This window comes from Nicotiana sylvestris, chromosome 10 (assembly GCF_000393655.2).
Source record: "Nicotiana sylvestris chromosome 10, ASM39365v2, whole genome shotgun sequence".
NCBI classification, from domain to species: domain Eukaryota; kingdom Viridiplantae; phylum Streptophyta; class Magnoliopsida; order Solanales; family Solanaceae; genus Nicotiana; species Nicotiana sylvestris.
Genome location: NC_091066.1, coordinates 99,014,438 through 99,027,655, shown reverse-complemented (window position 1 = coordinate 99,027,655; position 13,218 = coordinate 99,014,438). Strand labels below are relative to the sequence as shown.

Here is a 13,218-nt window from a genome sequence, read left to right as displayed (position 1 = left end):
TTTCCTTTCTTACAAAACCTCATAACACCTTTCATCGGTGATACCTTTAGGAATACCCAATTGTTAACCTGAAACTCCATGTCTCGATGTCAATTATCCACCTAAGACTTCTGATGGCTTTGAGCTGCTAATAGCCTTTACTATATGAGCTTAATTTTCTCGATTGCCCGTTGTACCAATTCTGGTCCTACGAACGTAATTTCCCCAACATCAAACCACCCTATAGGATACCTACACTTCCGTCCATAAAGAGCTTCGTATTTAGCCATTTGAATACTGGAATGGTAGCTATATTATATGCGAACTCAATAAGCGACAGATGTTCATCCTAGCTACCTTTGAAGTCTATCACACAAGCTCATAACATATCCTCAAGTGTCTGAATAGTACGCTCATCTTGTCCGTCTGTCTGGGGATGAAATGTTGTACTAAGACTTACCTGAGTCCCTAATCCTTTTTGGAAAGGCCTTCAGAAATTAGCCATAAATTGAGCTCCTCTATCCGAGATAATAGATACAGGGACACCATGCAGTCGTACTATCTTCTTAATATAAAGCCTTGCATAATCCTCTGCAGAATATGCAGTAGTAACGGGCGGAAAATGGGCTGAATTTGTAAGCCTATCAATAATCATCCATATCGAATCGAACTTATACTGGGTACGAGGTAAGCCTATGATGAAATCCATATTGATTACTTCCTATTTCCAAGTCAGAATCTCCATGGTCTGCAATAATCCATCCGGTTTTTGATGCTCAATCTTAACCTACTGATAGTTAGGACACTAAGCGACAAACTTAGCTATATCCTTTTTCATTCTGTCCCACCAATATACTTCCTTGGTATCATGATACATCTTTTTTGCTCTTCGATGGGTAGAATAACGAGAATAGTGAGTTTCTCCCATAATCCGTCGACGCAGCCCTGCAACATTAGGGACACATAATCATCCTCGATATCTGAGGACCCCATCTTCTACAATCTCAAACGGCGTCTTCTCCTTCTGAGGGGTGGTATCTCTATAACGAACTAACACAGGATCCTCGTACTGGCGTTCCTTTACTTCAGTTACTAAAGAGGATGTTGTCGTATCCTAAATAGTAATTCCAATATCACTTGAGTCCAGTAACCAAACTCCAAGACTAGCTAGCTGATTAATTTCATGGGATATCCCCCTCTTTTCTGGTTGTAAATATGACAGGCTACCCATAGATCTACGGCTGAGGGTGTCGGCTACTACGTTTGCCTTCCTGGATGGTATAAAATATCAACGTCATAGTCTTTATGTATATCCAACCATCTCCTTTGACACAAATTCAATTCCTTTTGCTTGAAGATATATTGGAGGCTCTTATGATCCATATAGATATCAACATGAATGCCATACAAGTAGTGCATCCACATCTTTAGTGCATGAATCACTGCGGCTAACTCTAAATCATGGGTCGGGTAGTTCTTCTCGTGCTTTCTTAGTTGTCTAGAAGCATAAGCTACAACCTTACCATGCTGCATCAGCACACAAACCAATCCAACGGCTGAAGCATCACAATAGATAACACAACCATCGGTCCCTTCTAGGAGCGTTAGAACTAATGCTAAAGTTAATCTATCCTTCAATGCCTGGAAACTTCGTTGGACAACATCAATCCATTGAAACTTTGCTCATTTTTGTGTCAACTTTGTCAAAGGTGCTGAAAGGGAAGAAAATCCCTCTACAAATCTCCTGTAATAGCCTGCCAAACCGAGAAAGCTACAAACCTCCATCGGTGTTGTGGGTCTAGGCCAAGTCTTTACTGCCTCAATCTTTTGTGTATCCACCCGGATTCCTTCACCCGAAATGTTATGCCCAAGGAAAGCTACAGAGTTCAACCAGAATTCATATTTAGGGAATTTTGCATACAACTTCCCTTTTTGTATAACTCTGAGCACAATACACAAATGATCTACATGCTCAGCCTCTGACCTAGAATATACCAAAATATCATCGATAAATACAATTAAAAATAGATCTAAAAACGGCCTGAAAACATGGCTCATCAAATCCATGAATACTGCTGGGGCATTGGTCAAACCAAATGACATAACACAAAACTCAACGTGCTCGTAACTGGTCCTGAATACTGTCTTCACAATATCTTCCTCCTTAACCCTTACTTGATGGTACCCAGACCTCAAGTCTATCTTTGAAAAACACTTGACACCTTGAAACTGATCAAATAAATCATCAATCTTCAGGAGCAGGTTCTTATTCTTGATCATCACCTTATTCAACTGTCTATAATTAATACATATCCATAAAGAACCTTCTTTCTTCCTCAAAAATAACACCGGTACTCCCCAAGGTATGTACTAGGTCTGATAAAGCCTTTTTCAAGCAAGTCCTTTAGTTGTTCCTTCAACTCTTTCAGCTCTGTGGGGGCTATTCTATAGGGAGGAGTAGATATTGGATGAGTATCTAGTAGTAGGTCAATAGCAAACTCAATTTCTCGCTTTGGCGGAAGACTTAGAAGCTCATCAGGAAAACCATTGAGAAACTCATTAACCACGGGGATGGACTGAATGGTTGGTGACTTTACTTCCACATCCTGAACCCGAACTAAATGATAAATACATCCCTTTCTGATAATCTTCCTTGTCTTGAGATAAGAAACAAATCTGCCTCTTGGCGACGCCGTATTACCTTCCCACTCCAAAATAGTCTCCCTTGGAATTAAAATCAGACTATCTTTGATCTACAATCAACATTGGCATGTCAAGAATCCAACCAATCCATACCCATTATATTATTAAATTCTACCATATCTAACTCGATTAGGTCGCTACGGTATATTGACTATGAACTACTATTATACAACCCCTATATACTCGCTTAGCTATCACAGAGTCCCCAACAGGTGTAGACACCTCAAAAGGTTTAACCAATTCAGGCTTTATTTCAAACTTACTAGCAACAAATGGAGTAACATATAATAAGGTGGAACCTGGGTCAATCAGTGCATATACATCATATGAGGAGATTGATAATATACATGTAACAACATCAGGCGATGACTCTTGATCTTGTCATCATGCCAACGCATAAATGCGGTTCTGAGGACCGCTCGAGCTAGATGCTCCACCTCTGCCTCTACCACGAGTCATTGGTGCTTGTAAAACTTGCCTGGGGGGGGGGGGGCGTACTGATGATGACGAACCATCTACAGATCCTGCTGGCTGAGCTATGCTTGCATCACCTCTCATCGGATAATCCCCCATAATGTGGCACAGATAACCTCAAGTATAACAAACACCTAATCCCATACAGCACTACCCGGCGTGCTACGTACCACACTGAGCACATCGTGGCAAGGGCAGCCTCATCTGACTTGACTCACCCTTATACTGAGAACCTGAGGCCCTAGAATTCTGACCAGATCCTGAATATGTAGAACTATCCAATCTCTTACCACCAAACTGAGTGGGTGCACTAGCAGATGGCTGGGCTAGATACCTCGGGTTTTGTTGTCTTTGACCACCTCAAAACTCTCTAGAAGGGCCCGAAGACCTCGCTATTTTATTCTGGGCCCTATCATGCTCACGGTCGACCCTCTGCTTCTACTTACGCTCCTCTACACCCTGAGCGTATGCCTCAATACAAGAAATATCCATGTCTGGCTGAAGTGAGACCGACAAACAATCATTAATAAAGTGCGGCTCTAACCTCACCATGAACCGGTGAACTCGATCCTCTATCTTAGATACAATAGTGGGAGCGTACATAGCCAATGAATCAAACTGAAGAATATACTCCCGAACACTCATGTTACCTTGTCGAAGGGTCAAAAACCTATCAGTTCCGGCCCACCTAAGCTCTGGTTGTAGACAATGACGAAGAAAAGCTTCTGTAAACTCCTGCCATACTGCTGTAGGGGCATTCTCACCTCTAGACAACTCCCAAGAGTCATACCAATTAACTGCAATATCCTGAAGTCTATAGGTAGCTAACTCAACTGACTCAGTCGTAATGGCCTTTATTACCCTCAAAGTCCTCTGCATTTTATCGATAAATACCTGTAGGTCTTTGTTTGGATCTACCCAGTGAATATCGGAGGGTCCAAAGTAATGAAATCATGAACCCTCGCACTAACGGACCTATATGCATGACTAATACCTACTTCCTGACCTCGATCCTGCGTGGCTACTAATCTAGTTAATAGCTGAATAACATCTCCCATCTCCTAACCTAGTGCATCTGGCTGAGGGGCTGAACGTATAGGGGCAAACACTAGAGTTGGTCTCCCTCAGAACTCTTCTGGAGAGGGTGGGGTATTTGAAGTTGAGATGGAGGCTCACTATGAGACTCTCCTGAGCCCTGGTAATTCGTGGCGCTCAACTAGTATTCTTACCAGCCACAGACTTTCTCTTCTGGGGGGTTGTAGTCTTCGGAGGCATCACCGAAAAAGTAACATATATTTCCTATAGCCTCCTGGCAATTGAATTCTTATATTGCACGATCTAAGATAAAAATAGAGGATAACATCCTATATTTCCTATAGCCTCCTGTCTATAAGTGTGGTGCACAAAACATCCATAAACAAGACTCTACTAGACACGGTCTGTAGACAACCCTAGGAGAGAACTGCTCTGATACCACTTTTGTCACGACCCAAACTGATAGGCCACGAAGGGTGCCCGAGTCCTCCCTATCGGACACCCTTAAGCATGCATTTAAGATATAAACATGAATAACATATGCGAGGGAAACATGTCCAAAAGACATATGTACATACACATGCAGAATATAGTGGGCGAGCCAGCAAGACTGCTATAGACAACTATATACCCAAAACTGGAAGCCGACAAGGCCACATACTATCCGACTATACATAACTGCCTACAAACCTCTAATAGAAATACAAATGTACAATGACGGGACTGAACCACATCATACCCATATTCATATATACAAGCATGTCGTACCAAAATCAAAAGCAACTCTGGATCAAGTGGAGCTCGCTGATCAAGGATCCTAAGAAGGGGGACCGTTGGCTTGCCTACCTGCACCTACGGGCATGACACCTAGGCTCCGAGAAATAGGGCGTCAGTACGAATAATGTACTGAGTATGTAAGGCATGGAAATCAGTACATAAAATACATAGATAAAATATGGAATAAAGAATCCATCTGTAAGTCTGAATAACTTTGTAAATTCTGGAACATTTAAAATATCATGCACGTGCATATAAATGTCATGTCAAGCATAAGTATAGGTGTACATAACATCATCAAGCCTCTGAAGGCATTCCATCGTATCTTCTCAGCCACTGTGGGCAACATCATCAACATATACCAACTGATCAAGTGGTGGTATATATAATGCACTAACCTTTTCCTATATACATATATATACATATATATATATATATATATATATATATATATATATATATATATATAATATTGTAATGACCCGACTGGTCGTTTTGAGCTTTTGCACTTTGATCGTCAGTTTTCGGGCATGACTTGTCACATGTGATATATTATGACTTATGTTAATCGTTGGTTTTGGATTTCCGGGAAATCGGAATGAATTTGGAAGAACAATTCTCAGTTTGAAGCTTTAAATTTGAAATGTTTGACCAAGATTTGACTTGATTGTACATGGTCTCGAATTGGAATTTTTATGATTTGGTTAGCTCCGTTAGGTGATTTGGGACTTAGGAACATGATCGGTATGCATTTTAGAAGTCCGTGGAAGGTTTAGGCTTGAATTGACGAAATTGATATTTTGGCGATTTCCGGTTGATAGGTGAGAATTTTATATAAGGATCAGGATAGAATTCTGAGAGTTGCAGTAGCTTCTTTGTGTCATTTGGGATGTGTGTGCAAAATTTCAGGTCATTTGGACATGGTTTGGTTGGGTTTTTTATCAAAAGCATATTTCGGAAGATTTTTAGAAACTTAGGCTTGAATTCAATGTGATTTGGTAGATTTGATGTTGTTTGAGGTGTTTTGATGATTGGAACAAGTTTGAATAAGGTATTAGGGTTATGTTTGTACTTTTGTTTAAGTCCTGGGGGGGGGGGCTTGGGATGATTTTGGATGGTTATCGGAGAAGTTAGATGTTGGTTGCAGCTTAATATTTACTACTTCTAGTATTTTTGCATCTGCGGTTTGGGGACCGCAGATGCGGCGCCGAAGGTGCGGGTAATTCCTCACAGAGCGAAAAAGGGTCAGATGGGCTAAGACCTCAGAAGCGGCTATGTGGACCGCATCTATGAAGCCGCAGATGCAGGGAAAGGATCGCAAATGCGATATTTGGCCAGCAAGTGATTTCCGCAGAAGCGGAGGAAGAAACGCATATGAGGTACCGTAGGTGCGTGTTTGGACCGTAGATGCGGGTCCTGGGTCATACTCGGACACACTACTAAGTACAAAATCACCATATGGACCTATCGGAACCATCAAAAACTCCATTCCAGACTCGTTTACATATAATTTAACATCCGATCAACTTTTTAAACTTAGGCTTCCAACTTTGGGACTAAGTGGCCCAATTCATTCTAAAACATCTTGGGAATCGAACCAACCTCTGCGGCAAGTCACATAACATAAATTGAGCATAGAATAAGCAGTAAATGGGGAAACAAGGCTACAACACTCAAAATAACTAGCTGGATCATTACATGAACAAAAGTTGGCAAAGGTCATCACAAATTACATTCATAAATCTGCTAAAAATTTGGTCAAATGTAGCTGAGCTTTTCTATCAATGTACTTTAAATTATGGGGTGATACACCTACAAAATTGAATACCTACGAGTCTAGTTTCTAACGCATTAAACCATTCATCGATATAACATTAGAGTAGAGAGATATTTACATTTTCACGAGACTATGCAAGCAGCTCCCTTGGGACGCACATAGTCAGTGTAAAATTCCAACTTGTATATAAGTCAATTATAAGTCATTTTAACTCATTTTTCTCAACCAAAAGAGTTCCTAAGCCCTGTTATATGCTATCTAATGGTTCCCCCATGAGACTAAAGTGAATCCAAAGATAAACCACGCAAGTTTGACATAAAGAATATCATGCCTACCATTAATTCCCTTTCCTTCTCGTTGTGACAACTTAGGAAGTTACTTGTTGTTTAAGTGAGTTAAACAAAAAAGGGTTCTTGGTATATTTGAGGTAAGTTTCATATTCCATAACATAACCTTAAGTATGTACAAGTTTTGGGTTGAATTTTGTTGGAGGATTCTTGAAAAAACAAGTAACTTTGAAACTTGAAGTTGAGCGATGTTGTGTGGGCTGTTTGTACTTGTTTTAAGATACCAAATGGAAATGTAAAGGTATGGATATCATAGTGAGGATGAGGGGAAGTGAATATGAAGATTATTGTGTTAGAACATGTTGAATTGGAGCTAGAAAAGACCCTATGAAGTTATGCACATAAGTTGTTCGATAAAATGACTAAATGAACTCCCTATAGAATATGAAGTTGATATTGATACCAATCCTTTGTATGATATAGATTACCATCTGTATGAGGTGTGAGGACTTGTGCAAAAGTTGTTTGTTGATAAGGTATATTAAGGGTATCCCTTCTTTACTTTGGCATGATCCACATGATACATCTAAATGAGCAAACATACAACTTTCACAAATGACTCTATTCTTAGAGCTACTAGGGTTACCTATGTTATTGAATCTCCATATGTCGTATTATAATAAAATCTGTTCATGGGTCTAAAAAAAATGTATGTTGATAATGTTTATTTATGATATTAAATAGAGGCATATTGATCTTATGACATTTCGAGAGATCTTACTAGCTTACTTCATTATGCATTACATTCATTTATACATGTATATTGACCCATGACCAGATAAAATTATATACGTGTATATTATATGTTATGGGTATAGGGAAAGGTTATGGCATTATACATGCACCACCACCTGATCAGCTAGCATACGTTGATGATTTCGCCCGCTAAGGCCTAGATGATATGATGTGATGCCCTCAGAGGCTTGATGATGTTATGTATGGATATACATATGCATGATATGACATTTATACGCATATACATAATACAATAAAGGGTTCATGATTCATTATGCTATTCAGACTTACAGGTTGAGTCCTTTACTCTAGGTTTCTTTCATGTCTTTTATGTACTGATTTTTATACCCTACATACTCAGTACATTACTCATACTGACGCCCCTTTTGATGGGGATGATGCATTTCATGCCTGCATGTCCTAATAGACAACTAGATAAACCTTTCTAGTAGACAGAGTCAAACGTCAGCTTGGTTGGTAAGCTCTACTTCCTTGGAGTTACTACGTCTAAATATTGGAGTCCATTTTATATACACAAGTTTGATGGGTAATGTCACGACCCAAACCGTAGGGCCGCGACGGGCACCCGATGCCATACTCAACCGAATACCAACGTAACATATCTTTTTTGTTATACCATCATGAGTAAATGGGCTAGAAGGACCATCATGAGCTAACAAAATAAAACATAAGGGGATACTAGATGTAGGACAACCCGACATGATATAAAAACTTATACATATGACATATGGGCCTATAAAGACGACATGATCATTTGTATACTCAATACATAGGCCGACAAGGCCATACAAGTATATATATAACTGATATATGTCTACAAGCCTCTAAGGTACATAAATATTGTAATGGTCGGGGAGGGACCATCCATACCAAAAAATACATGTCCAAATCATACTGACCAAATAGGCAACTCCGGAGCAAATTGAGTGCATCAATACCTTCCGCTAAGCTGATGCCTACTTGGAGGACTCTCAACCTATCTATGAGGACTTGTGGCATGAAACGTAGCGTCCTTAGGCAAAAGGGACATCAGTACAAATAATGTACCGAGTATGTCAGGAATGAAAATCAGTAAATAAAAGACATCAGAGAAACATGGAGTAAAAGACTCAACATTTAAGTCTGAATAGCTCTGTGAATCGTTTAATATTTATAATGTCATGCATATGCGTATAAATATCATATGATGCATAGGTATATGTGTACATAACATCATCAAGGCCTTGAGGGCATCACATCATTTCATCTCGGCCACTATGGGCGAAATCATCAATGTATACTAGCTGATCAGGTGGTGGTGCGTATATAATGCCATAACCTTTCCCCATATCCTATATACATATAATATATGTTTATATAATTCCATTTGGTCGTGGGTCAATATACATGTATAAATGAATGCAATACATAATGAAGTATGTCAATAAGATTTCTCGGAATGTCATAAGATCATTGTGTCTTTGATTAATATTATGAAATAAACTTTATCAACTTACATATTTTCTGAGACCCACGAACAAATGATAGAATAATAGGACACATGGGGAATCAAGAACATAGGAATCCCTAGTACTTTTAAGAATTGTCTCATTTATGAAAGTTGTGTGTTTGCTCGTTTCATTTGTATCATATGGATCATGACAAAAGGAAAGAAGGGATAGCCTTAACATACCTTTGTTGCTTGGCTAGTAATAGATCACGAGTTCCCGTATGCTCTACGAGTGATAATCTACATTGTATAAATGGTTTGGATCACAATCGAATCAACAAACCAAGAATTGGATTCAATACGATATTTTATCGAACACTTAGGGTGCATAAGCTTCATATCATCCTACAATGCAATTAAACACTACTAGCTCTTCTCCTATACTCACAACACAACCATAGTCACAAACAACTGTAATTCATAATTTTCAGCCATAGGATACCTTAAGAGACGACTCAAAACCGTTCAACAACTACAACACTTTATCAATAACCAAACTATGATCCAAATAACCTCAAATACATGGAGAAGAGTATGATATTACCCTGAAAAACAGGGATAACAATACATAGACATATTTACAACTATATTCCAACCCTTCAACACAACCAAATCCTCCTCAAATACACAACACGAACATTTATTTCAACCTTAACAAGAACTTAAAGTGGATTTCTCCAAGTTGAACATAAACTTATATAGAAGGATTGTTGAAATATTACCTTAATTATTTGAAGAAAAAGGATAAGATGAGCTGGAGATAAGCCTTATCAACACCTTTACAAACAAAACCTCCAAACCAAGAGGAACATTTCAAGATAATTTCCTTAAAGAGGGCTGGCCATATGGTGCTATTGTAAGGAGCTTATAATTGCCTATTATGGTGCTTGTAGGAATTGTATAGGTACAACAGGTCCTAAAATGACTTCCTTCCCTTTTAAGATTTGATATATATCACTTTTAATGAGGGCATGGAGGTCTCTTTATCATAGTTGGTTGTGGGCCCCACTTTATGGGGCTACTTTGCCAACTAGTCCCCTAAATATGCCACCTAGCTATATAAATTATCTAGTTAGTATTATGCTTGATTAATACTTCCATTTGCTACCACATGGAGATAGTATCTCCACTAATTTCTTAGGCACAAATTCCTAATTAGTTTGTTAATCTCCCACTAAAACCATTACTTAACCCATTACCGACATAATTAAGTATTATCTTAAAATACTAATCACTTTTAACCTACTAATACACCTTACTGTCATGCTCATGTGGTGTACCACTAGTCCATAAATATGGGGTATTATGGCTTGGACCATATTTTATTCCAAAATGTCAAACTTCGACCAACCTCATTTTCTTCAACTCGTTTACCCTCTCACCTTCATGACTTTACTTATCACTTATTATAAATAGCACAAATACTTATAAGCTCAAAAATAATCTTTTTCTTGAACTTATGTCAATTATCTTACGACAAATCCAACGTACAAAAGTATGGGATGTAAAATCCTCCCCCCCTCCCGTTAGAAATATTCGTCCTCAAATATCGACTGATGTGTTTATCGGTCTCATAACCTATAGCTCTTGCGAATACTTTAATATTGTCCTTGTTATTTAGGCAACTGTTCTGTGAACAAATTCAAAGGCTAGGGCCTCGATTATCTATACTTATGGCTTTGCTACAACTAGGTAGGTCAATGCTATATCATAACACTTACTTCAGTTTACTATTACTAAAGTCTGCTACCTAACTCTAGACTACTCTCTCGCTATTTATCCTATATGTATAAATCTAAGTCCGTTATTGCTTACTCATTACTGTTTATCTTAAGAATGATGACCTAATCTGATCTCATACTTTGTAACTTGTATCCATCCATTGTTGATTCCCCTCAATGTTGATTTATAATCTACCCCTGATAACTTGAAACCTCTTACGTAATACATTGTCACTAGGGCTCATGTCTCATCGGTAAACATCTGAAGTGATTTTCCTGATCCACCTATGGATGATACTATACTTCAATAACCATATTTCATAGTATCCCAATGTGAAATCATCTTATTGGGGGGGGGGTATTCTAATCTCGTGCAATTCATGAAATCGGTTTTTTTTAGATCATTGTTCAATCAAATTCCTAAACATCAACCTCTTATCTATCACAATTACACCCTAGGGAAACATTCCATCTCTTCTAAGTGCTCCTAGTGTAAACTCCTCTGAGTTCATTCGTGTTATAGTGAGCTTTCTATAACTTACAGAAACCATCAACTCTCTTATTTTGATGGGCTTAATCCCGAGGCCTTATCTAATCTTGTCACCTTCTCACTCCCCCTTTTTAATTCATATTCATATCTACCTAAAACATTGTCGTTTTATTATACTTTAGCTTGCAACCTACACATATCGATTTATACTACTCGCAACCTTCCTTTAACTTCCTAGCACCATAAATTTCCTTTCGTGCCTACTCAATTGTCTTTAAATGTAAGCAATTTCTTTTCCTAGTCTTTTTGCCACTTGTTACATGACCACTTGGCTTATCTTATTTCCCATGAATAATGGAATTTTCTGTAACTAAAAGGATCTCAAATATTACTTTGATTTCTTTCTTCTTCCCGTTTATTAGCCACGATATGTGGGTACTTTCATATGGAGTGGATATAATGTTGTAGTGAGACTGTTTTATATGACCATTTCTTCTTCAAGTTACTATGCTTAGATTGAAGCCTTCTTCCTTATTTCCTTGGCTAGTCTTTTGTTGCAGTACTTAGGGGAGACCCTCTGACTCGTGTAAAGCTGCAAGCTTGTTACATCATATACCCGACAAAATTTTTGATGTTTTTGGTTGCCTATAATTATCCCTAGTTACTTAGCTCCATGCCCTTGTGCTCGTAGGGTTACTTCTGAACTGAAATATAAATTGTCTCCCTAGTGGCACTCTCTTTTATTTTTGTAACAATTATATGGTACCTTGAACTACCCCAACTCCTATCTTGCATATTTCTCAAGGATCATGATGTCATATCTACGAGACTGAATTCACTATGTTGGGGTTCACTACGTTCATCTTGCATGATCTGTTGATGTGTCTGTATCCTCTTAATAAACCATAAGTAGGCTCTTCCCGAATCAACTACTAACTACTCGTTGGTCAATTCACATATATATATTCTGCGTAATATCTCTTGGTATATGTCCTTTTTTTAACTTACCTCTTGCACTAGATCCTGATGTATCAAGTCTCCATTCGCACTTATTTATCAATAACATCCTGGTTGGGAACTCTGACTGCCTCTCCCTGGCATCGTGCTTGCATAATAATCTGGAGTTGTGAAATATTTATAGGAACTGAATAAATGAAATCTCAGCCCTATCTCATTTTTATCGCATTCTTCCTTTACTATTCCATTGTTACCTGAACCATATAACTATTACGTAATACCATATCATACCATCTCCCCCCTCTCTTCATCTTTGGTATCTTTTCACATCTTTACTGACTCTTACTCATCTTGTGGTAACCTTTCTGTACCAAGGATAACTGAATTCCTCACACATAAGGGTGACACCTAGTGTAACTAGCACACTTACTGGATAACTGAATTCCTCACACATAAGGGTGACACCTAGTGTAACTAGCACACTTACTCCCTTAAACTTAACTCTGATCACAGTGCTTGCTAGGGAAGCATCTTCCTGAATGAACTTTAAAGGTTATTCTTTTGTTGTCCATTTTATTATCACCAGAACACGATCTCTGAAATTCGCATGATGTCGACTATTATCAAATCATTCGATTCCCTAATTCATGTTCAGTTTATGTTGTTCACTAGCCCATAGTGATTTCTATTACTCCGTGGTCTAACTTTCCTTC

The 13,218-nt window shown here is 38.5% G+C and overlaps 1 protein-coding gene across 1 annotated transcript; it reads right to left on the bottom strand.

The window, feature by feature from the left end:
• Positions 1-946: 946 nt before the first annotated feature.
• LOC138879730 (uncharacterized) lies at positions 947-4,035 on the bottom strand. The gene is made up of 7 exons (XM_070159366.1): positions 3,603-4,035; positions 3,327-3,416; positions 2,866-2,981; positions 2,479-2,732; positions 1,759-1,963; positions 1,525-1,620; positions 947-1,093 (listed from the first exon to the last, which is right to left on the bottom strand). Exons 1-7 carry the CDS (start codon positions 4,033-4,035, stop codon positions 947-949), a joined length of 1,341 nt encoding a protein of 446 aa, XP_070015467.1.
• Positions 4,036-13,218: the final 9,183 nt, after the last annotated feature.